The sequence below is a fragment of the Macrosteles quadrilineatus genome, unplaced genomic scaffold (assembly GCF_028750875.1).
Source record: "Macrosteles quadrilineatus isolate MER2022 unplaced genomic scaffold, UCM_ALF_1.0 Scaffold_1__1_contigs__length_201487025, whole genome shotgun sequence".
NCBI classification, from domain to species: Eukaryota; Metazoa; Arthropoda; class Insecta; order Hemiptera; family Cicadellidae; genus Macrosteles; species Macrosteles quadrilineatus.
The window spans coordinates 128244020-128271333 of NW_026542594.1; the positions used below are offsets into that span (position 1 = coordinate 128244020).

General features: G+C 36.0%; 2 protein-coding genes across 3 annotated transcripts in view; both read right to left on the reverse strand.

Moving 5' to 3' along the window:
* The window catches only part of LOC128984651 (fibulin-1-like), a 39514-nt gene extending 26936 nt beyond the window's left edge, over window positions 1-12578 (reverse strand). For both annotated transcript variants that reach the window (XM_054403993.1, XM_054403986.1), the window contains exons 1-4: window positions 12499-12578; window positions 10145-10313; window positions 9385-9463; window positions 2954-3155 (exon numbers count right to left, since the gene is read on the reverse strand). In XM_054403993.1, coding sequence (XP_054259968.1) covers window positions 2954-3155; window positions 9385-9463; window positions 10145-10313; window positions 12499-12565 — 517 coding nt within the window. In that variant the 5' untranslated portion in view covers window positions 12566-12578. The remainder of the gene's footprint in view (window positions 1-2953; window positions 3156-9384; window positions 9464-10144; window positions 10314-12498) is intronic.
* A 1169-nt stretch (window positions 12579-13747) lies between these two features.
* LOC128982895 (serine protease 27) lies at window positions 13748-27055 on the reverse strand. The gene is made up of 7 exons (XM_054401951.1): window positions 27021-27055; window positions 21594-21824; window positions 20023-20188; window positions 17369-17518; window positions 16757-16899; window positions 15953-16107; window positions 13748-13943 (listed from the first exon to the last, which is right to left on the reverse strand). Exons 1-7 carry the CDS (start codon window positions 27022-27024, stop codon window positions 13779-13781), a joined length of 1014 nt encoding a protein of 337 aa, XP_054257926.1. The 5' UTR covers window positions 27025-27055; the 3' UTR covers window positions 13748-13778.
* Window positions 27056-27314: the final 259 nt, after the last annotated feature.

Sequence of the window (27314 nt, forward strand, 5' to 3'; positions counted from 1 at the left end):
AATTTGGACATCCATTTAAACGAGTTCCGATATGCCATTAACAGCACCATCCACATTCTACTCAATATTCACCCGCCATGCTAAATTTTGGTAGAGAATTGTGTACTCCAAACAGTATACATTCTGCCCCTGTCGAAACCTCTCCCCGCTCAGAAGACACACCTACGGACAAAAAGTACAGGTCACAAATACAACGCCATTGCCTCCTACAAGAAAAGGTGTGCAGGAACTTGAAGACAGCCTTCGAGAGACAGTCGAAATATTACAATCTGCGAAGACAAGCTAATGAGTTCAAAATAGGGGATCTAGTTTTGAGGATGACTCACCGGCTTTCAAGTGCAAAAGACAATATAGCCGGAAAACTAGAACCAAAATTTGACAGACCATATATACTCACCGAGCCACAAAGATCGAATATGTTCCAAATATCGGATCAAAGAGGCAAGAAAGTTCGGGTAGCACACGTTAAGGATTTAAAACCCTATAAACTGGCGCAAAGCGTTCATTTAGAAAGGGGGGTTTAGGCAACAAGTAGGAAATCACAGCCCCAGGTGGTTCTTTCCCCCACTCATTGCTTTGCATGGTTTTAGTGCATGACTCTGCTCTCTTCACAGGCTAGCATGGCATTGCAGCAAACGATTACTCGAGTGACCCACGAGGAACTGCTGTGCCTCCAGGAGGGGGAGCTGACTGGGACAGTCCTAGAGGCATATCTTCAGACATTGGCAGAAAAGGACAGTCTTGCCCTAAACGTCGGTGTCATGAGTCCTGATTTCTTTGAACACCTTGAAGAAAACCGGCAGACTAAGGCGTACAGAGAGTTCAAGGACGCGAATATCTTTGGGAAGGACCTGATCTTAGCACCACTGCACCTAAGAGATAGTCAACACTGGGCGCTAGTCGCTGCCTATCCCAAGAAAAGAAGAGTCGAGTCATATGACTCGATGGGTTGGTCCCACAAGAAGCAGATATACCTGATGTACTATGCGCTCCGATGGGAGGCGAAGATTTCTGGTTACGATTTTAGACCAGAAGGATGGCATTTACAAGACACCATGCTAAACCAACCCCGCCAGTCGAACGGCGTAGACTGTGGTGTGTTTGTGCTCCACTTCGCCAAAGCCCTGACTCAAAGCGGAAACGTCTCACAGAGTAGAGTTAGTCTGAAGTACTTCAGAGATGCCATACTCAAGGCTTTGGAAAGTCGTGTTAAGGAAAACGTCTCTCTCTCTCCTCTCGGCAGTGACGAGGGCATCATTGAAGTTGGGGTCCACCCCGTCCCTGAAGCAATGGAACAGGACAAGACGACAGAAGACGTGGCCCCGGAAGTGGAGCTACTAGATTTCGAGCTGATCTCCCTAGAAGATGTGGCATCTACCAGCCTAATGCCGGTCGACGACCTGCTGCACCTCATTGAGGACGCTACTAGGGACCTATCTACGACAGCAGAGACTGTGGAACCACCGTCACCATGCATCTCAATAGCCGCCAGCATGGACCTTGCCAGCCTCGGGGTGGAGAGCACTATTATTCCCCAACAAAAAGAGGAAACGAATGGAAAGGGTACACCAGAGGAATCCAAGGTGACTGAGCCAGCTGCAGCATTCGAAACAGGGGTGTTCTACGAATGTAGTTCGACGACAGAAGAGGGGCCAGGGGTGGAGGAGCCCGTCCAACGATACCCTAGCTCAAAGGGAAATGAAGCTAGTAGCGCAAGACGGCCGAAATTCAATGCGTCCACCCAAACATTTCGATGGCATCAGCACATCCAATCGCCAGACACCACCTTCCCCATAAGACTACACCTACCCAGAAGAAGCAGGCACCACAGGGGAAGAGGCGGCGCAGGAGGAACCCGCTAATCGTCTTTCCTGGGGGAATTGTCAAACGAGTCCCAAGCCGATTCTTAAACCCATGAAACGGGTTTTAATTAAATAAGTGATCCGATCTAGTCCTAGTCCCGGTGAAAAAGACAGCCTTTGAAATTTAAGTAGATTTTGTTTTAGAATATTGTTTAATTTTATTTCAGTCAATTGTTAAAAAGACTGTGTATTTCTTTAGAAGATTCTATTTTCGTTCTGTTAATTAGTGGAAGGAAACAAATGTTTTACGTTATTTCTCCTAGAGGAAGATACTAAATAAAAATATTTGCATTATGAAGTTCCTAAAGCAAGTTCCTAGATAGGACTAGTTTAGTTTTTCTACTTTATTGGGACACACTACAAAAAAAAAAAAAAAAAACACAAAAATATATATGGAAGATTGTATTGTTTTATTTTATGAAGAATATACATTTTTTTCTTTTTACATGTTTTCTTTTTTTTCTGCCCCGAAGACCTAGGGGATGTAACGGGCTAAAATAATGGTACAATTTTTTGGGATTAAATAAATATCAACAATAGACCCAAACATTTCGATGGCATCAGCACATCCAATCGCCGGACACCACCTTCCCCATAAGAAATATAGAGGAAAAAAAACAAGTATATTCAGGTTCCTACTTTTTTTTTAATTTCCCGCTTCCTTGACATGCGCGCACCTCGCGCATACTCCAGTTTCCCACGCTTTCACTTGCCTGTCGCGCATGCACACGACGGTCTCGCTACTCAGAGAGTCCGAGACGACTCTAGGACACTTCACTTGAAACCATTATTCCTTGGCTTTTTCACCTAAGTTCCTTGGATTAATACCTTTACTTCCTTGATATATAATTCTACCGCAAATCAGGCAATAACGTAATTTTTATAGAAATAAAATTGAGGAATATATCAATATGCTACCATGCATATTCCTTTTCCTACAAATGTTGGTAACTGAAATTTCCACAGCATATTGTTAAATCCTATTTATAAAATTTGTTAAAGCTTCAAAGCTTTCGGTGAATAAATAGGATATTAAAATAAAATAAACGTCTAAATCTCTCTTTGGTATTCCTAGTATATAACAAATTTACCGTTTGAATGTTGTTTTCTCGGAGGTTTAGTCGGAGGTGCAGTTTCAGTTGGTGGGGGTAGTGGTTGTGCTTGTGAGCCAATAGTAGTACAGCACGACTGATACGTCTCATCCCATATCTCTCCAAGAGAGAACTCTCGGAACTCACATCCCATTGCCATGGATCCCGATATCATTCCCAGCTTACAGGCTTCACAGCAATACTGTAAACAGTACAGACATATACGTGATTCAGTTTTATTATTTTCTATTCTCAACAAGGCATCAACATGAGGTCCTCTTTAGGGTTTAAGAGGTGATTTGTATAAAGAGGAATTTTGGTGAGAGAACATACAGGGTGGTCATAAATTATTGGGCATTTTAAGCTTATATAAACAAATAACCAAGCAACATAGAAACAAGGAATTGTTTAATTGAATAGCAAATTTAAAACAGTTTTATACAGTAACTGCAAAACAATAATTAAAAAAAATGTCAGCAATTATAAAAAGTGGTTATAAAAAGTTTGCAAAAATCACTCAAACAGTGAGTGTAAGTTATGTTTTTTTTTCTCAATGACTTGTGTCGTGGCATAGTCAGCATGGATAGCATGGCATAGTTAGCATGGCAAAACCAACAATGGGCCTTTCTACACCAGCTGTGTATGCCATTTGGTGAATCAAACCTTAAACTTACTTAAGTAGCAAAATTACTAGTGTGCAATAAAAATCCCGCAGGGGGGGCCATGCTTGTGTGGGTACTTGGCCTGGCGACCTCGAGGACCCTAGCTCTTGACCCCCAGAGGGGAGGTAACTGCCCAGTGTTGGAACCAGCACTCAGGTAGACCACAGTTATGGACGACTGGATGTGCCCCTTCGGGGGAGCCCCCAGTGACATTCCATCATCCAGGTTGGTGGGGTGTTCAGCTCTCAGTGATGCCGCTTTTTGCCGCCTCTCCTCATCTGCCTGTGGCTGTGGTTCTTGGGCTTTGCCTGCCTGATGTGTATGACTAACATTATGTGTGGCATATCCTCGGCTCTGGAAGTAGCCTCTTCCTGGGAGGTGAAAGACGGGCAAGTAAGCCCCCGAAGGGGAGGTAACTGTCCGGTGTTGGAATCGACATTTCAAGCAGGCCATAGTCATGGACGTCTGGTAAGCGCCAGCCCCTTAGGGGGAGCCTCCAGTGACACTCCTCCATCCAGGTTGGTGGGGTGTTTAGCTCTCGGAGAGGTGGAAGTGCGCCATCAATCTCCCATCTACCTGTGACTATGGTTCTTTGAGCTTCGGCCTGCTTGCTCTGTGCGACCAGCATTCTGTGGGGCAAATCCTCGACTTTGGAAGTAGCCTTTCCTGGAGGTGAAATCTGGCAAGTACCCGTAAACTCACGGGGATACTCTAGGGGATACTCTAGGGGAACGTAACTTTCCGCAGTGTGAGGGTAACGGCTGGGCGCACTCCATCAGCCAATCCCTGTCTCTGAGCCCGGAAGGTATGGTTATCTAGAGTGTGGGGGGTTTTCTCTGGAACCTCAATTGAGTTAAGGGTGTCGCCACCTTTGGTGGATAGGTTCATCCAGGTGGGTCCCACTTCTAAACCCGCCTCCTTTTGGGAAACCCTGAGAGCCTGGCAGTGATGTTGGGTTTGATGGGCAAACGAAGTACATTGGGTGTCCGCTAGGGGTATCTGGGGATCTATCGCCCTGGGTATCCCTGGTTTCCCAGCAATGGGATGGCCTCGGTCGGGTAGTGGTGGAAATGGGGGCCCCTTCCTCCTGGCTTTGATGGCCGGTTTTGGCCTGTCAGGGATTGGATAGGTCCCGAGTGTTGCTTGCACTAAATGCGTCAGGGCATTTCATTATGGGCCTTCAGGTTTCGTACCTACTGGTTCCAGGTGGAGTGACGCTTAACCAAGTAGCCGGTATCCCTGGTTAGGATTGAGGGGCAACCCTCTTTCCGAAGGGTTGCTTCGGCAGCCGGTGAGCCTGATGACCTTAAGTCATCCGCCCATGGTGTGCCAAGGTTGGTGCGTATGCTCCGGCCTACACCATGGGGCCCGGGTATGTTTAATTTCGACAAAACAAAAAAAAAAATGGATTGTGCAATAAAAAGCAAAGTCTTTGGTTTCATGAAAGCAAATCTGTTATAAACTGTACGAAGAAGGCTTCGTTTAGAGTATGACCGTAATTCACCGTGTAACAATTCTATAAAATGGTGGTAAAGACAGTTCGAACGACTGGGAATTGTCCAACATATAGTCCAAAGGGTCCTCCTCAGAAGAACATAACTTACAATAACAGTTTAGGTGATTTTTATAACTACTTTTCATAATTGCTGAATTTTTATTATTAATTTTTTGTAGTTACTGTATAAAACTGTTTTAAATTTGCTATTTATTGAAACAGTTTTCATGTTTCTATCTTGCTTATAGACATTTATAAATTTATTAGTTATTTATTTACTTTATCTTAAAATGTGTACAATAATTTATGACCACCCTGTATTTTCTCTATGATAAGTTGCATGATTTGTGAATTTTAAACAAGAAAGTAGGGAGGAACGGAGTGGAATCAGTAACGGGTGAGTTGTCATGCAGTGAACTTAACACTTCTCCATGCATCTTCCAATTGCTTAAGTAGCCTAGACTACCAAATCTAAATGGTGTATTCATGCATTTTTTCATGATAATATTCATTCATTTCATGATAATTCATGATAATATCTGATCCAACTAGGGTAACTGAAAATTCTGATTCGTGTATTGATCACATATTTTTTAGAAGTGAAAGAAAACTAAATATTGAATGTGCAAGTTTTGTTATTGATACGGGAATAACTGATCACAGGATGACAGCTACTTGTATGAAGGTCAATTTACCTACACGTAAAGCAAATTTAGTTTCACAGAAAGAAGAAATTGATTTCAATAAGTTGGCATTAAAGCTACAATGTGTCTCATGGGATTCAGTTTATTTAGCCGAAAACGTTTCACTAGCATTTAGTTTATTTATGAGTATTTTTAAGCAGTGTATAAATGAGTCATATGTTACTAAGAGAATAAGTAAAAATAAGAATGATAAGTTTAAACCCTGGATCAATACTAGACTCTTAAAAATTATAAATAGGAAAAAGAAGATGCATATTCAATGTAAAAAACAGCCACATGATGTAGAGCTTAAAAATAATTATAATGTTGTTAAAAATTATGTAATAAACCAAGTAAGATTAACAAAGAATGAGTACTACAGCAAAATATTAGTCGAAAATAATCAAAATCCTAAGAAACAATGGAACACAATCAAAACCCTTATTGGAGAAAATAAGAAAGATGCAGAACTTATTGTATTGAAAGGTGACGATAAAGAGTTAATTACAAGCCCTGAAGCAGTTGCAAATAAATTAAACAGATTCTTCTGTTCTATAGCAACGGAGTTGAGAGAAAGTATTATATTAGAACAACAGATAATCCCCCAGCTAGTAAACGAATATAAACCCATGTTTCAGACAACTACATGTAACAATTCAATATTTTTCTATCCAACCTGCGAAAACGAGGTTATTGGCATAATCAAATCGCTTAAAAACAGGAAAGCACCAGGATATGATAATATTACTCCTTTGATTATTAAGAAAAATTCTACTTATATTGTTGAGGTTCTTGTTTTTTTAATAAATTTTAGTTTATATTCAGGTGAATTTCCCAGTGATTTAAAAACAGCTATTGTAAAACCGTTATTCAAAAAGGGTGTTAAAACAGATCCAAGCAATTACAGACCAATTGCTCTTTTATCTATATTCTCTAAAATGTTTGAGAAAACAGTTAAGACTAGACTGATAAATTTTTTAGAAAAGTACAAATATTTTAGTGATGGGCAGTTTGGGTTCAGGAAAAAACTAAGCACTAATTCGGCGTTATTACATTTTATGAGTCAAGTGTATAGAGGTTTAAATGAAGGTAAATATTGTGCTGGCATTTTTGTCGAGGTCATGAAAGCTTTTGATACTGTCGATCATGGTATTTTGTTGGATAGACTTCATGAAGCTGGGATAAGAGGTGTGCCTCATAAATGGTTTGCTTCTTATCTCACTGGACGTACTCAACGTACATGGGCGAACGGCGTGATTAGTGACCAAGGCACACTCTACAGGCCCTCTAGGCTCTATAGGCTCTCTCTATGTATGTATTACATGGCATTCCACAGGGATCTGTTCTATCTGGCCCTCTTTTTCTAATATACGTAAATAGCTTGTGTAATAGCCGTTTTAGAGGTAATTTAGTGGCTTTTGCGGATGACACTGCATTATTTTATAAATCAGATTCCATTGAAACTTTAAAATTAAATATTCAATACGATGTAAATGCTCTTCGATGGTGGTTTACCAACAACTTCATGGTAATGAGCCCAAAAACTAAATATGTAATTTTTAATTTATCAAGGAACATAAGTTTTATTACTCCGATAAAATACCACCAAACAAACTGCCAATCTACAAATTGTGATTGTCCTGTTGTTGAGCAAGTAGAGGAAATTAAATATCTGGGATTACACTTAGACTCAAAGATTAATTGGAAACGCCATATAGATTATGTTAAGAATAAATTAATACAATACGTCAGGATATTTTATATGTTAAAAAGTATGTGTAATCAACGCCTACTCAGAAACATTTATTATGCGATGATAAATTCTAAATTGGAGTATGGTTTAGCTATCCATGGAGGAGCTTACTTTTCGTCAATTAAGCCATTAATTGTCTTGCAAAAAACCTTTATAAGGATAATTAGTAACAAATGTAGAACAGAAGATGCAGCACCACTATTTAAAAAGTTAGAAATTTTGCCTTTGAGAAATCTATATATGTATAAAGTTTTACGAATATTTTATAAAAGAAGTGGAGATGAGGTTGAAACTATGTCTGAAAGGAGAATAACATTAAGAAATAGGTATAATGCAATAGTTCCAAAACCAAATTTAACAGCTTTCAAGAAATTTTATTTATACCTTGCACCTAAAATGTTTAATGCTCTACCATCCAATCTCAAAACCATCTCATAAGCAGATTTTTCTAGGCAGCTGTGGCCTTATTTATTAAGTTTGGAAAATGCTGAAATATACTTTTATGGAATTTAGTATATATACAGTAGTATAGAAGTGACTTATATAGATAATGAGTAATATAAATACTTACTCTGTTGTATCATTTTTGTTTGTAAAGACGGTGACACACTATCGATCTTTTCCCCGAACAAGACCCCGAACCGAGCAGGGAGAAGGGAGAAGGGAGGTCGAAGGGAGGATGTTCGATAGTGTGTCACGAGTCCGTACACCGATCAAGACGCCGAACAAGACATCAGGCCGAGCAGGGAGACGAGCGCTCTGGAGGCGGTTTTTTGGCGAAAGATCAAAGAAAAGATCGGTCCGATGTACGGTCCGATGTACGATAGTGTGTCACGGTACATTTTTGCCCCGTACATCGTCGCGAGCGCCGCACCGAGCGGCCGCCTGCGCTAGCATTGATAGTTCCGCGCTCTCACTCGCACACACTCTCTATCTCTCTCCAAACTTCCTTTTGCCGCGCTCGGTAGAATTCGTCTGGTCTTGGTCATGTTCGGGGAAATGTTCGGAGTAAAATTTTGCTGATATTTATCTCCCTTCTCCCTTCTCCCTGCTCGGTTCGGGGTCTTGATCGGGGAAAAGATCGATAGTGTGTCACCGCCTTAAGTGTATTGACTTTTACTCTGTGCTGAAGAAGATCACTGTGTAGAACTCACACTCACACCGCCTCTTCGATTTTTAGAACATAAGAAAGTGTAAAATCCACCAACATAGGTTTTTAACCTAAGGTGGTTATTGCTTTTTTCTTTTTTTCATGTGTGTATTTTTGTGTTTGTTGTTGTATGAAAAAACAATAAAGATTTCTTAAAAAAAAAATTTATAGAATTAAATAGGAGTTATAAATCTACTATATTACAGTCATTCTCCAGTATACAATGTAACTTTGTATCATTAGGGTCGTACACGCAATCCCCTTAGGTTAAAATAGATACTGCAAATGAAGTGGAGAGTGAAAAGAGCATCAATAATAATATCATCATTAAAAGGTTCACTATTCACTGGAACTTCAAGAAGACAATGCAAAAAAAATACACTAAATATATAATGCAAACTTTACAAAACGTCAAAGAGGTCGTCAGAAAGTCCATAAATATATAACGAAGAACACCTACACTTAAATACATTTTTACAAAAACACAGGTGGCCAAAAAACGACTTTGAGGCGGACGGTACAATTACATTGAGTCTGGACTTGTAAATCAATGTACATGTAACGTACGCCGCACAGTCGATTTGTTTTTGACGTGATCACACTGACAGATTAAAAGCTATTTTAACTTCTAGTATTAATTTTTATTGTGATCAGGAGACAAGAAACAACATAAATAAAGTCATAATACCTTACTGTCCTCATATTTGAAGGTGTGACAGCTATTTCCCCTTGTTGCTGCTTGTTTTCCTTCTTTACACTGGATATCTCTTTAAAACAATTATAGTTATTAAATTGTTGACACATGTCACGTATATACAATTGGAACAAGAAATTATTACAGTACTAAATTACCATTTCCAACATTTTACTACAGTTTTAATTTTTGGTTTAGTTGTTTATGTTAATAAGTCTGCCAAATGTTTTTAGATGCTTTTATTAATAAAATGAAATATTTTTCCAGCATTGCAAAAAATATGGTTTAGTATAGTTGGGGCTCAATCGTGTCAGGAACTTCAGTAATTTTACATTTTCCATTAACTTTTTGCCTCAATTATCTGCATGGCGGTTTGGAGTCCAATTAATTTTGCTCAGTTGACTCATATGAGAAAGATTTATCCGATTAATATAACATCTAATATACTACAAAGTATTGACGGTTTACGTATTGTGTACATTTGATTTAATGAAGATAGGTTTAATTTTTCAATTATAGAAGTTAAAGTATGTTCAATTTTAGAAGTAGCATGGTATTGGTAACAGTACACAGAAATGTATAAGATATAATATTGAATGATTGTTTACTAGTCTATAATCTAAATGTCTTTAAGGAAATATTACATCCTTTAATAACGTTGCACTCTTACCTACCATTAAGAATAAAACTTAAAAATGTATGGACATTTATTCATTTAATTTATAGTAAATTTCTAGAATTATATTTTAAGTACCTGAGTGTTTGAGCACAACAAAGCTGCATGGTAGAGAGACAGATACTTTGTTGCTCTGCAGGAATCCCCTGTACTGGGGTACCTGAGGTTGTCTCGTCACATTTCTGGCTCTGAGCCGCTACTGTAGTGCCCAGCTGACAACAGTGTTGGAAGGTCGGCTCTAAATCAGCTGGAACATCAACAATGTAATCAACCTTTATAATATTTAAAGGGATTAAGGATTGTTGCTGTCGGTTCAACCAGTTGTGGAATTAAACAACAAATGTTTTATCGTTTCATGCTTATAAAAAATGGAGCACATGGAAAATGCACAGTGTTCTTCCAAAGAAGTACATTGTAGGCTACCATTTTGAGTAGGCCTATGACTCTTCTAATAAAGGAAGTGTAAAGGTAATTCCAACTATTGAATGTGTGATGTGTCATAACTTCACAGTGGGAAAATCTAAGCTTGTTTTTCCGCCAACACAGCCAGCTAGGATTTGTGCCAAAAAAGAAGTTAAAACTTGAAGATTTACTAAAGATAAAAGATCACATTTCAAAGATTCACCTAGATATCAACAAAGATGTTTTCCAGTGGCTTACAACACAACTACAACGGATGATGATGATAGTGACTGGAGAAACTGTTGATAGGCCTGATGAAAATAATCAAGATGATGTTTTAAGTGTTTCAGATTGAAAGAGACTATTAACAAGCTCTATTTTAAGAGTATTTGTTTGATTACTATGCAATTTGAAGTTTAGAAGAACCTTCTCAACTTTCATCAGACATAAGACTCAGTGCCCAAGGATTATTGTTAAGGGTCAATTTTTGGACCTACAATGTTTATTGTTTATGTTAATGCAAACTTACCAGCATCTCTCACAAATGTATGTGTGTCATCTTACATGTATGCAGATGACTTGGCAATCCAGATATTGTTGTCACAATGCTAGACTAGTTGACCGACTTTTAGATCAATCAAATGAAACAATTGAAGATTGGACTGCAGCTAATTGCTTGTGTTGTGTTTAAACAAAATTAAAACACAAGTTCTCAAATTTAGTCTAAGTGATTATGTGGTTACTGAAGATGTTAAATTTCTTGGTTTGATGTTGCAACGTAATATTAAATGGTACAGTCATATTTTACGTCTGTGTAAGAAAATATCTAAAGGTACCTTTCAGTAAGGCAACTTAGGTTAATTGAAAGCTTAGATATATTGATGACAGTCTACAATGCATGTATACAAAGTCATGCAACATATAGAATTGTTGATTTATGATATGACAGTAATATTAAAAAGTTGTTGGTACTGTAAAAAAGAGTTTATTAGCTAGCTAGAGAGAGCTATCTGAGTCAAACATATGACGGATGATTAAAATGGTCCTTGTTTTTACCATCGATGTATTTAGTCTAACTACACCGTGCCCTGGCACTAGAATACAACGCTGAAAATGGTGGCCGCCGCGCTGCTTGTGGACAACAGAGCGGCCCCAAAGCATTGAAGTAGCATTGTAACGGCCGACATATCACACTTTTTAACGTACGCTTTATTGACAAAACATTCTACTGTAAATCAATTTTCTTCTTAGTGTTTGATATTGTATATGTATTTTGTTCTATTTAGTGTATTCTCTAAGCTATTATTTGGTCTATGTTAGCAGTTACAATGCTACTTCGATGCTGTGGGGTCGCTCCGTTGCCACACCGCTGTGTGGCGCTGGACTTTTTTCGCTTACCAGCTGAGTGTGATCCAGTTAGACTATATACATCGATGGTTTTTACTACATCACTATCAGAAATATTAGTAGAAAACTACACTTGACCATAGCAAACTCTTGTAATTCAATAACAGTTTCATTTTACCTAAAAAAGTTCTTAAGGCCCATCCCTCTAAAAATAGATTGATAATACCAGTATGTTGCGCATTAAAAAAATTTTGCACTTGGTATAGCACTCAAAATCCAAAATATTGTCTACTAAAACCTTCAGTTTGCTGTTATAAATAGCAGATAAGGAATTTGATCTCTAATGAACACTCATTGCTTAAGAGGTTGATCAATTAACTCATTAGCTGAGGCACAGATTGATGAGTCATACCGATTGCCTAATATCATTATCATTATAGGATGGTAAAAGCAAGGTTCACTGAATTTCTCAGTTTATTTATTTGACCACCTAATTTTACTTCAAAGCAAATACGACTTCCTAAAATTTCATACAAAGTCTATTATTATTGTTTGCTTTAAAATTACTAATTTTACCTCTGAATTTAAAAGTAGTGGTTATTTCTAGTTATATTTTCACCATGGATTATTCACTACAGTTGAATATTTTGATTTTATTTAGTAAAGTATGTAGGATTACTTACCATGGCAGAACAGTGGTGATATAAATGTGAATGCTACGATGTAGACGGTCAGTAGGCCCGGAGCCATGTCTAGTTGTATCTGACCAATGTCCACTCTCAGATAACTCCCCTATCTCTTACTATGGTTATTGATTGTGTTCATGGGAAATTAAGTTAAGATTGCTTACTTCTGTCTTAAATACTATGTTTTGTCACTGTTTATTATCTGTGTTTAATGTAGAACATATTTTGTGCACTCAATGAAGATGTTTAATCAATTTATTTTATATTTGTTAAGTGATTCTTTTTGATAAGATATGTAAGTAATTTTATTATAAATTTATGAGAATTTCTACTTACTTATCATGTTTTCCCAATGTATGTGCTTGAGTAGTAAATTAGTCTTAAATTACAGTTAGCCATGTTTGAAAAGAAGAGGTTGTTGACATAATGCTATATAGTTGTGATTTCAACTTCATTATTACAATGATTATTTCGATTAATTTAAATTTAGATAAAAAAAACCTGTCATCATAGTAGACATTTTTGTTTTTGCAATAATATAAATTTTAAAACCGGTGGTGTGGTCGTAAATTATCCAATGCGGAAGCGCTCACCTGTTAACTATGTTTATTCCTTGTAAAAAGGTCAATGACAATAAAGCTCCTGATTCTTGATTCACCATTGAGGAAAAATAATGTTGCCTGTATATAAATAGGTTCTTTGAAAAAAACAGAGTGGGAGCGTGTTCCCGTTTCACTATACCACTGTTTAAAACTATTACAAATAATAAGGTACTCATTAATGTTATTCTATTCATTATTTTGTGTATGTTATCCATCAGTTCACAACCATATTAAATTTGCTCATAATTTATTTTTTGTACATTTCATGCTTCTATCACTATAAAAATTTCAATCCAAACATCTTCTGTATTGTGTTTTGTTATAATTTGTTTTATTGTTTAGTACAGCCCCCTTTATACAATATACACATATTTTTTTAATATTTTCTGCTGGACCAGTTAAAACAAAAATATTACAGTTGCTTAATAAATGTGTTTAAGTTTCAAATTAATATGACACTCTTTATGGATTGATTTCAACCATAAAGAAAAGCTTTTGTAGAGAACCATCAAATGTTATTAACATGTAAGGAAAAAATAATACCAACATTTTAAATCACAGTAACAAATATTTATTAAAAAATAACATTAATATTTAAGTAAAATAAATAGTTACTACATTTATTTTAAAATCAATACTTTGGCTTAGGATGTCGTTAGAATGTAGGATGACATCTTAATTGTTGATTTTGTTGGCAATCCAGTCGGTGGTGTGGGTTACTTTGTGGTATATTCCTGGTTGATGGTCCACGGCACAACCAAATCCTGCGCTTGTGATGCCTGCCAGTGTCCACCGCTGTCTTGTCTTGTGATACACTACCAGAGGCCCCCCAGAGTCTCCCTGCAACATCAAACTTCCACAATCACACTTGACTACAATATGGTGGTGTTCAAGGTGAAACTGTTCCTGCGCTTGTGATGCCTGCCAGTGTCCACCGCTGTCTTGTCTTGTGATACACTACCAGAGGTCCCCCAGAGTCTCCCTGCAACATCAAACTTCTACAATCACACTTGACTACAATATGGTGGTGTTCAAGGTGAAACTGTGTCATAGTAATGCTGAATTGAGCTGACGTTTGGCCTTGTTGCAGATTGCTATTTTCAGAGCAGTAATGAAGCACTACATCAGTATTACCTTTAAAATGATACAGTCTTGCCCCAAAGCCCACAACATTTTACAACTACCATTACTTGTAATATCTGCCAGTTTCCATCTCTGTTTAGTCTAGTCTTGTTGTGATGTTTAGCCGCTACCAGTGGTTCATACGATCCTAGACACAATTTCTTGAATAACTGTTACAACAGCTACATCTGCCCTGTTTCTTAATTGGGAGAGCTTAGTAGAAAATCACAGTTATTCATGAACCACCAAAGGTAGAAATCACAATAGGATTAGAGCAGGCGCTTCAAGAGGCTATGCTAAACAAAATATGTCACTAGGCTGTCACTTACAGTGAAACTCAGAGAAGTCATTAAAAGCATATACACACACATTACATACCATCACCATCTACTACCCAATCTAGTCATATTATAAAACAACATTTAAGGGCCATTCTACTTGAGTGAAGAATTTGAAAAATTTATAACAATCACTTAACAAAACAACAGGGGTTTAAATAAATCTAAAAATTATTTTTCCTACAGTCACCCGACAAAGTTGGCCTCCTTGTACTGTTTATAGTACAGAAAGCTGCTAATTGCTGCATATTTATACTTTGCCGTACAGTTTATACTTTGTCGTACGGTTTATACTTTGCCGCACATCAGGATTCCAACGAAACAACACAAAACAGCGTGGTTCTATTATGCATGTAATCCGTGTACGCTTGGAAATAGGTTGGCAACACTTAAAGATAATAATACAATGAGCAGCTGATTGACTATTATAACTACGATTTAACCTGTCATTTCGTGTTTATAGTTTCGGTATTTCTGAACTTTCTGGACTTTTCTTTTAAACGTTTTTAAAACATTCCAAACAAGAAAATACCTTTAAAGCATTTTTTTAGGCACGGAAACCACTTCAAATTACAAAAACATACGGAACTATATTCTCAAAACGCGGAGTACATTTCTTGCCGAGGAAAAATAGCGGAGTGATACGGACCGCGGGTACTACTTTCTCTAGGACACCATTTCTGTTCCCAGCTGAACCTAAAAACGTGTTGTATAGTGTTTGAAATACTAATTATTTATATGCTTTATAGTGACTGTAGGAAAAATATAATGTGTAACAGGAGTGAAAAAGGCCTTTGCTGCACTCGAGATCATTCCGCACTCGCCTGCGGCTCGTGAGTAAACATTGCTCTCGTGTGCAGCAAAGTGCCACTTTCACCACTAGTTACACAAATAACTTTTTCCTTATCAAGATGGAAAATTTCCGCAGTAATACTTTAAATAACAGGTAATTACCCATTAATATTAAAAATGTTTAGTTTTTGATTTGTACTCTACATCAATCTGGTGGTGTCTTATCAGTCCCTGATACCATTCTTGCTGCCATTTACTTGTTTCAACATAGCAAAATAGGTTCATCGTTCTAAAGTCTGGTTTTAGTTTTAACGTTTGTGTTCTTGTCTGTCTGTTTACATGTTAAATTGAACTTTCTGCTAATATAATCCTGATGAAGCGATTATGACATCCTTCAAGATGATGGCTTGAAGATGACTTCATGAAAAGACAAACTACTTGTGGCACAGAGGCTAAACATTATGTGTATTTAAAATAAATCGGAAAGTGAGGATGATAAGTCTAAAGTATCATGAGCATAAGTGATGTTTTCTCAAAATATACCCTCATTACTTTTTCTCTACTTCAGTAGTCTTGTGGAAGTACAATACTACGTACCAAACAGGCATCCATATGGCCATCGCTGTGGCCAGCACAGAACATTTCTTCATGAAGCTCAACCTTGATCCTCTTATGCTTGTGCCATATGACACATTTTTCATCTGAGAGAATTGGAACAAAGGCCTTTTGTAAAATATTGGTCCCTGTTTTACCTGTAAAAAAATATTTAGAGTTAGAGACATTTCAAGTTTTACTTTTATTTGTTTGTTTTAAAGACTAACCAGGGAATGATTTTTGGACATCACAACAAGTTTCTTGAAGTTTTCAAGAGAAACCTATATATGTCAACATATTAAAAAATCATAATATCCAGTTTAAATTAATTTGATTGCTACAAAAACTGCCCAGAAAAAGTGCACAAATTCAAACAATTTAGAACTCAGAATCTAGAGGGAAGTACTATTTGTGGAAGGTTGTTATTTTTTTAAATAGTCAAACAAATTTGGCAGAAAAAAATGTGAAAGGCAAGAATCTGGTTATACAATTGCCTGGTCTAGCCAACTTAGACATTTTAGTATTTTAAGTTCAACTACCAGTCAATATCATCCAAATCTGAGGTGGTACTACTACCATAAAAATGTTTCCTCTCTAATTTTTTTTCCTTGTTACCACTATTGTTAGAACAGAAAGAAAGAATGTTTCAAAGAGTTACAATTGAATATGTTATTTAAAAACCTACACATTTGTTACTGTATTTATACTGAATTTGTTGGTTATCTTCAATCTATACCTTTAATCCTGTTTCCTTGACACAAAAACCTTTGCTATGTTTAAACTATCGCCAATGAAGTTTTAACATACCATAAGTGGTGTCAGTTTTACCCCATCCAGCGACCACGCCAGTTTCACCACTAAAAGTTTCTCCCCGTTGCGGCAGACAGATAGGAAGAATGTTGTCTCGGTAGACTGTAGGCCTTGCTAGTCTAAGAAGGGCTACGTCATATCTGTAATATTCACAATTTTCTTTACACATTTTTTAAGATTTCTATGTGTTTTATGATTAGTAATTAGTAATTTGTAAGACACAAGACACAAATGAAAGCACAGTCCCTACACATACTAGCTAGCACTTGGGTTTAGCTATAACCCTATTTTTACCTACCCTCTGTAATCCAAACATATAAAAGTCAAAGCCCTCAGTCACTCATTGACTGACTCACTCACTGATTCATCACTAGTTCTCCAACTTCCAGACCAGACTAGCTAGTAGGCTGAGATTTGGTGTAATCACTATTCAGGTCAAAAATATGAAAGTTAAGCCATTTTTATGATGATTTTACTAAAGGGATGCACCCTACAAGGATTAAGAGGAATGCCCTATGTGTGCTATTCAGGTTACTGAAACAAATACCACACATTTGGTTCTATTTTAATCTTTTTTTATAGTTGTATGCAAATTTAATGACAACCTACCTGTCAGGCTGAGACAAACGATATTGGAACTTTGGATGAATGATTTTCTTGATCACCCGATATGCCTCCTCCGGGACTGGCTCAAAATATTGGCCAGTGTTCTGAGTGTCGAACTCTCCAAGGTACACCATTATGTCCTTCACTCTTGCCCTGTTGATAGCAAAAATATGTTCATTCAGATGGTTAGTCACTAAAATATTCTGTACTGTATTAGGTACAAGATTTTTTTTGTACATAGTTTTAATTTTTTATTTTACCTTGATGATCCTGGTAAAATGCTTTCAACTCATCGGTTTAAGTTTGAAAATGTTTGTTTAGCTAAAAGATTTTTATAATAATTGGATCACTATTAACAATTGCTTTTAAAGAGCTATGTCTGATGGAAAGGATACGAATAAGAATATTTTATTTCCATTGATCTGTTTGTACAGAAATAAGACAAGTCAATTTGGTATGTTATACAAATGTAACATATAACAAATAAAAATAAAACAAGCCATTAATGCATTAAAAAGAAATACAAACTTGTGTTAAAAAAAAAACTCTGTGTTTAAAAAAGTTTATAAAAGGGATTTTCTACCAGCCAGGTGTACAATACAGATTTAAACCTGTTTAAACTAACCTCTCTTGCATTCTCAGGCAGCTTATTGAAAAAGTAAATGCAATTTAGTTTAAAAGAAGTTTTAGTTTTGGTAAGACTATGTGGTACTATATCCAAGTTCCCTCTCCCCCTGGTATAGTGATTATGAATATTTTGCCTAATACAAAACATATTTAACAGTTAGTTTTAGCATAAACCAGAACTTGAAAGATGTATAGATTGAATACTGTAGGAATTTTCAACTCTACAAAAAGTTGCTTACAGTGTGCTACGTGATCGACTCCTGCCATATTACGAATAGTTTCTTTTTAAGCTATAGGATGTCATTAACATGTGGTGAGTGACCCCATGCAAGCAATCCACATATTACATGTGCCTGAAAGAGGCCAAAGTATGTCAGTCTCAAATAATCAGGACTAACATAACTTTTGAGTTTCCAAAGCAGGCAAGTCACCCTTGAAATTTTCAGTATCATTTTGATCAATATTTATTCCTAAAAGCTTGACCCATTCCATATTGACTTCTCTTTTTAAACTCAATGTTATATATTGTGTTTTTCCAAATTACAAGATAGTTTATTTGTCGAGATCCAATCATAAGCCATTGTCTCAGCTTGTCGGGAAATTTCTTGGAAAATTTGTATAATAATATAAGATTTTTATAATAAATGGATCACTATTAACAATTGCTTTTTAAGAGCTATGTCTGATGGAAAGGATCTTAAATAAACTAGTTAAATTTAGTTTTAGTTTAGTTATTTGATCAGTTCAGTGGAAAGATTATACCTTTTCGCATACACTATTAACATGAAGTTTTATAAACTTATAAAACAGTTGTTTAGCCTGTAAAATTATTACATTTATTTTTGTTAGCATTTTAATAGACACTATTAACCCTTTCCAGACGGCCTGTAATATTTGGCCTGTAATATGTACAGACAACAAGATCATTTTATTTAAATAAAAACTACGAAATATCTGTTTTATATCTATAATTTTAATTTATAATATGTTGTAAATAGTTGACCTCTGCAGCACTTTTGTCAAAAAACAATGTTTTAACTTTTTTAAATTTTTTTCAAAAATTTGTTTTGCAAAAATTTTTTTCCTATTTTGTTAGAAAAACATTTCTAGTACATAGGAGGTTAAAGATGTAATTGAATGAAAGGGCGATTTTATAAAGATTAATGATTTTATAGACAATAAACTATAACAATAAATGTCGTATATTTCCTCCTACCTTCTGCGGGGCCCAATGAGATAAGCAGATACATCTGCTTATGGCTATGTTTTATGGCCTAACATCCGCCATGCACAAAATGCTATATATCCGTCTATAGTCTTGGAAGGGTTAATACAATTTCTAAGAGATAGCCCAAGGATAGATCAGTTACATGATGACGTGTTCATTAGCCTGGTTAAAAAAACTAGTTACTGTCTAATTAATCTATTTTATACTAGCTTCAGTTAAAATCTACTACAGTAGAATCCCGCAAACTCGGCGTAATGTGGACTGGAAGGATGCCGAGTTTGTGAAATGCCAGGTTATCAGGAACTAGGCTTAAAAATAAGGACAATATAATTTTTAAGCTCTTTAACCTCCTTTTTTTATATTACAAGTCAGTATTTAGTCATCAGATATAGTACAAAATATCCTTGGTACGAGTTGTGAATGATTTTACTTGAGCTGGCTTGAGTCCATGTTTAACTTGGACTCAAAATATTACTAAATTTCTGAGCCAGGTGATGGCCGAGTTATCCAGACTGCCGGGTTATCGAGTGCCGAGTTTGTGGGACTCTACTGTATTTGATTTTCTGGTGGATTTGGACAGCTCATCAGAAACAATAATAGGTTCCCCTACAGACTGAGAAAAAAGTTGTTTTTTTTCTCTCCTTTGATTTTCAGTGTCAGATGTATAAAAGTTTAAAATTCGGATTAACTATGACCATGAATATACATTATGTATCACATGAAAAAATCCTTTGATAAGTTTTCTGACATAATCATGGATTTTTCTGGAAAACAAATGTACTAAATATAGTTGATACATCACCTGTATATACAGTGAGCTGCAGTAGCCACATATCTAGAGTTAACCAGCACTCCTCCACACTGATAGCCTGAGATACGTATATGAGCTTGCCATGGAAACTCTCCAAAGTTTGCCTCAGCACCTCCGATAATTCTCTTTTGAATTCCCGCAACAGGCGTCCCACATTCTGGAAAAAACCTAACCTGTGAATGATTCAATTTTTATAGATCCAAGTAAGCAACACTCAATTCCACAATGCTGTAGTGACTTTAGATACGGGTATCTGGGATGTACTCAAAAAATTTAAAAATTTTTTTTTTTTTAACTAACTAGAATTAAAGACATTAAATGTATGAATAATTGTTTCCCCAATATGATTAAATGTCTGTACTCGAGGAATGGGGGAATCTGCATTCAATCTGTGTGACGACTTAGAAATAGTAAATCAAGCTCATAATTTTATTTTATTTTTATTTTGTGTAAACTAATGGCATTGGCTTTTTTTACGTTTATTATAAGAGAACATATTCTAAATTCTGGTGTTGTTTATATATTGTTGATAACTCAACAACTAATGGCATCTAGGTTCCAAAGAGCACATAGTATTCATGAATATTATGTGCTCAATGCTAGGTTCAGAAACGGCTCTGCTTAGGATTGAAACAGCATCCTTCTGATTTGAAGGCGAGCACTGTAACCACTCGGCCACCCAGACAACGAAAATACGTTTTACGTCATTAACTCAGATTTATTATATTATAAGATTTTAAACTCAAACAAGATTTAAAGGTGTCTACATTTTTTACTTCAAACAAAAAAAACCTAAAAAATTAAAAAAAAAACTTATTAAATTGAAAATGCCATTAACATTTTTACGGTTCATTTTCTTTTCAATAATTAAAAAAATTGTACAGTATATAATTTTGTTTAGGTCTAAAGTACAGTACATTTAGTTTATATAAAATTATAAATTACTGTATTTTAAAATTAATTTTAAATTTAAATTGTTTAATTTAAAAGAAAAGTTAAATGTACTATATTGGATTCCCCATTATTTTCTTTATACATCCTTTGCTCTGGAACATTGTTTCCCAACCTCTTTTCCTAATGTATCACTAATTCAAGTAGATATAATTATGTAGTATATAATATTTTTACTATTTACAGTTTTGCCAGCTTAATTAACCCATTTCCCAATCGTAGTATGAACCGTTCCGTATTGAGCACCACACATAAGAGATTATTTAGCTCATAATACTTTGAGTGCTATGCATTTCAAGTGAATCGCTTAGTTTTAAGTTTCACTTACAATATTATCTTGTGTTGTGGAATATACAAATTTTACATTTTAGCTACAGTAGTTACCTATGGGGTTATGCATACCTGGTGATGCACCAGCCCAAAATCCTTGGGCAATATATATTATATAAGGACACCACCATCACCAATGCTTTAAATATCACCATGTACCACTAGTGGTATATTTACCAGTTTGGGAACCACTGTTCTGAAATATGTAAGGTTAATAAGAATCAACCAATTTTTAAGTACATTTTTTTCTTTTGGTAATCATTAGGATACTGTGTGCTTACCTACTTGTGGAGGGGGGTGGTGATGAAGTCCCCACCGTCTAAGAGGCTGCTGTCGCAAGTGGTGGGGGGGATGTGGCGTAACACAGCAGGTGAAGAGCCAATCAGAGAGCAGATCCCCTCCGCAGCCCCCCGTCAACGTGCCCCCGACCAGCCAACATGCAAGGCTTAGAGTGCATGAATGTATAACCCCTCGGAACTCACATGTTGAGGGATAACCGAGTAGCCTTCCCTCTATAGTTAAAACATAATACAACATAAGGAAATCTTACTATAAATAACTAATTTAGATAAATTATCTGGTGAAATTTTACTAAGGAAATTAAACTCTCCTTTTTTTACAGATTTAATTTGTTTGAGGATTTGTGAAACCTACTTATACATGCTTATACCTAATTACTAAAATGTAGCAATTAAAGGTTTTAAGAATAAATCAAAATGTTTGTTACATTTTTATAAAGACATATCTCAAAAATATTTTTTATACACTAAAGCAAGATCGACAGCTCAACTGATAGATAAAGTACCATTGTCAGAAGGGGTAGTCGTAGTCCTTGCCCATCCCAAGGAAACCTCCTGAACTTGACCAGCCTGATGAAAACCCAAGAAGAATGACTTAAGATGCGAACCCAATGATCAACTTTAACCCCAATAAACCCAACAACACTGCAGGAATGTTTCATGTCATTTATTTCAACGGTAAACACCATTTATACAATAATAATAAATACATTTATGATACAGGCAATAATTCAGTCTTATGAGTAACAATAATATCAAGCAGAATAGAACTAGAATTTGAAAACAAAAAGGATATAACAAACAAGAAATCACAATGTGTAACAAGAAAGGAGATTAAGAATAGAGAGGCAGAGTAAAACAGAGATGATAAAAACATGAAATAACAACCAACAATAAATACAAAACAACAACAATAATGAATAACAGTGAATAAAAATATGAAACAGCGATAAACAGCATAAACAGATAATAAGCAGCAAGAAATCTAAAGTAACAATAGCAGAAACAGGACACTTGTTTAATTTTGTATTTTTTGTGGCACCACCAAGGTAAATTAACTTTCACATACTCTGGCTCAGCACAGAGCCGACCCGACTTCTGAAGGAGGCAGTTGAACCAGAGAAGAAGTCGATGTGCGTAGAAATTTGACTCCCTAGTCGATGCAATTTGGACTGAGGTAGACGAAAAGTGTCGTCTGGGAGCGACGCTGGAAGGAGGTTCTGGAACAATCACTCTAGGTACAGCAAGGTCAATATTCGACAATAGATCAGGGCAGTCGATAAGGGAGTTGATGAGATTGAATAGAAAGACTGCATCAAAGATCATACGTCTAATGTGTAGTGGTTGAATCTCTAGCTGTGCCTCAAGCTCCCGGATTGGGGTGTCCCAATATTTGAAGCCAAGCCTGGGTCCAAGCATCCTTATAAAGCGATCTTGTGAGCATTTGGATGTGGCCAACCTGATACGGAGACCATATTACAGATCCATATTCTATGATGGGGCGAACCAGGGATTTGTATAGGATCACTTGTGTATATGACGACCTGAAGTTTCTTGTGGATCTGTATATAAAACCCGAGAGCGAACTAGCCCTGGCCATTATATTAATCACTGTTTAATTCTTCTCTACAGATTGAGCTGCCTATCAACAGCGTGGTTCACACATGGATCTTGGAACCTATGTTGGCTTATAAATTACTGCTGAATCACCAATGCCCAGATGATCTGGATAGGCAGTGTCAATGTATAAGAATGTATAAGATCTTGGATTGTGGAAGGCTCCTGTCCAAGGTTCCCTCGGAAACGCATTATCACTCAATAGGGGGTTTGTCAAGAGTCTCTGTCATACAAATCTCTTGAACTGAGCATTGTTCAATGCTTGATTTCAATCGGGAGTGTATTGAAAAGGCTCTAAAAATAGTCACTAAAAATAAAACCACAAAAATAGAGATGCATTTCCTCTTGACTCACAAGCAAAACATCCAAAAAGCACACCATGCAGAAATAAATAAATAAAACTGTATAACATGCAGAGAAAAAAATGTAAAATGTTACAAAACAATCAAAACTGCATCACCCACGAATGGAGAAAATACAAATCTAATTGTTTTACTGTAGTTTTCGCTTCGCATGATTGTTGTGTCTCTTTTACAGGTTTTGTATGAGGGATGAGTTTTCCCTAAACCCTGTTTGTAACCTGCGTCAGATATTTCAGGGTTCAAATCTAGTGCTGGAGATAAAAATTACACAACTGTATTTTGGAATAACCGAACCCCTATTATTCCACGAAATTATTATTATTCAAGTTTTGTGAGCTTAACCCGTCTTACCATAAACACTCCAGTAGTAGCTATTTCACTATAGGGAAATTAGCTTCAATTATTTAATTAATAGGCAGACATAAAGGACACTCTCTCTGAACTGACTCGCACAGGACCCCATAACCTGAAAGGTCAGCTAGGCCTGTATATTCAATTAAAATATTAAACTGCATGATAATGTAAAATACAGAATAACTAAGACATTATTAATGAAAAACTCGGCTGCATTCATTGACGACTGCGATTGCAATGATTTCTACGAGAAACTTGCACTCTTATTTCCTAAAGAAACTTGTATCATAGATTAAACATACTCACAGCTTGTTGGACTCTTACTCTTGGCAAGTACGTAAAGTATACCATAATAAACACCGTAGACATGATTGTGTTGTTTTCGTCATGTCATATGTACGTACACCCGTTCGCGAGCAGACGACAGACGACGGCGCAGCGACGGTATCTGGGCCCTACTGTATCTCGGTATCAATAGAACCTAGAACTGCTCACTTTTCTCTGAGAATGTCCTTGCTTTCCCGAGAACATGGGTCTCTTGTGGTGCAAACTAGCCTCTAGTTTAGCTTACACCATTATATACGTAGCAACTTTTTTACGGATGGTTTTATATATTTAACTTTTGTTGCAAAATAGATCAAAGTGCGCGTGTATTGCGTTCGAGTACCCCAACAATCTTTTGCATAACAATTTGAATTTTGTAGTTATAATACGAGGAAACACATTATAAAACTAGGCATGATTAACATAAGGAATAACTCCAGGAGTTCTAACGGTTATTTTCTGTGAGGTTTAAATTCTCAAATCCTGGAATTGGATTTATTGGTTAGAAAAACATACTAAATTCAACATTTAGGTAATACAAATTATCAGTAATATAATATTTTTGTAATATTGGACGGATGGTGTTTTTGGCCATTGAGGGCATCAAAACGAAAAAGTAAATCGGTACCGGCTCCAGGTCTTACCATGAGACCTACGGTAACTGTACCTCATTCCCTATATGGGAAATTCGCTAATGTTAAGTGAATAGCCTAAGTTTCGTTAGATTGTTTGGAATTTCATTTAAGAGATAAAAAGAAACGTTGATAATTTTCTTTACTATGCGAATGGATTAGAATAAAGATTATAGGGAGACTAAAGAAAATGTTCAGTTGGTGCCAAAAACCTTTACGATACCGCACCGCCGCACGGCCCCTAGAGAGAGCCTGTAGGGCAAAAATAGGGCTCTACAATCTCTTGTAATAGGGGGTGTGAGGAGTCTCTAATAGGAGAAGGTTTGTAGTTAAATCAATATAAATCACAACGAAAAATGCGCTTATTTCCCAATTTATGGAAAATAACAAAGTCAAGCGTTGTTTTGTATGTTGAGGAATCGTATTTAAAATATTGTTATTGTTTACCTATTTTTCAAAACAAATTCTGAAGCTAACCGATTGAATTGCTATATCAAAGATTTATTTAACAAAAGTAATATTTAATTAATACCTCCAATCATAATTCTGTCTGATAAGAGCACCAAGTCTCATATCATAAACAGTTTTTACACCAGACGGGTGTTTTAAAAACATACTATAATCGGGGTTTGGGCGAAGGTCTCTCTGGTTTCTTAAGAGTCCTCCACACCCAGTCGCAAATTTCCAAAAACAGCTTTCACGCGGTCCCATATAGACGCCCCAGTTATTGAGCGAAAATTTTAAACTAAATATATTCATAACGAGAAAAGTCCAAACTACTAGAATTGCTTTTTGGAAATTTCGATAACTTAAATAGTTTTTTTATATTGTCAACTGAAAATCATCAACTTTGGATATTAATATCGCTTATTTTATGTCTTTTTTCAAAATTTTAAAAAGCATTTCGAGTAGTTTAGAGTATTATTTGTTCAAATAATATTGTATTACATTGATATGTTGAAAAATACGGGCACAAAATGGGACAAAAATGTTGTTGCTAATAACATTTTTAATACCTAGCGACGTCATCAGAACCTAAGTTGTAAAATATTATGAAATATACTGTGTGATTGAACAAGCGAGGCCAAGCTTGGTGTATTATACAATTATTATGTTTAAAGTTACGGGCGTGAATAGCCTGGCGACCTCATAAAAGACTACGTTAAGACACAATAGTTCATTGCAACGTTACCGGTATGATGCTTTTCAAATATGTATAACCTCAAGTTTGAAACCAAATACTTTCAATCAAGTAAAACAATACTTTATTTAGAAGAGCAATTATAATTTTAAACCAAGTCTCGAAAAGTTCAATTTTACAGCGCAAACATGTAGTCTACTCTTGAGTATTGATTTTCTATATTAGGTCATTCTCTAATATAGAAAATATAACTGTATGGCAATATTGAGTTTAGTTCAGTTTAGTTGTACAGTACTTTTACATAATTTACGTTTACAAACTAAGTAAAGTATAGCCTTGACTTGAAGTAGGTTCACTAAAAGAATAATAAATGTATGTTGTCCCATAAACAAGATTTCGGAATGGTCTTAATTTATTTCACTTTTAATCTAGTTTAGTTACAACACTTCATTTATTCCTAGTTGCAACGACATATCAGTTCTAACATATCTGCAGTATAATAGGTGGACAAGATTCTGTATCTATTTATATTTAATCGTGCTTAGTTTGAATTAAATTTTATATTGTTCGAACTAATATGTAAAATATATTTAATTTTGAATTTGAATGTTTCGAAGATAAATTTGATTGGTTAGGCGATTCATAGAATTAATATAATATTTCACTATTTGATAAAAATATTGTTCATTGTAATTTAAAAGGGAGGGAAATGAAATCAGTACAATCAAACCCACAACTTCCTGAACTAGAATAACTACCGAGACCAAACTAAAATATATTTATAGCAATTCTAACACAATTCATACTATTTCAAACTATTCTCGAAATTTGCGAGTGAATTTCAACTGAGTTCTAGCATCTCACTAGAGGTTCCAGTTTAATCATACCAGAAAAACCAGAAGCGCCTATCAAGGAGCTATTGATAAACAATAATAGGCTATTTGCACAATGTACAAAGAAAATAGACAAAGAGACATACTCATGGTGACATGGCGAACAGGAGGGACGACAAACAAAAACTGCAAGGAAGGAGAGAGAGGATACCGTTATGCGAGAAGAGAAGAGAGCGGGTCCAGGTCCTGAGATTCGCTGCCCCCCCTCCCTCCATTGGACTGTAACCCGGGACCGCGGAATGTGAGCTTACATCCGAAATGAGTTATTAGCATAATATTAAGCCGGGACCATTAACAGAGTTTAGTTTGGGATTCTGGTCACATTTTGAGGAGGTCTATTTAGTGTGTTTTGATGGTTTTTATAATGTTTTTAGGAAACG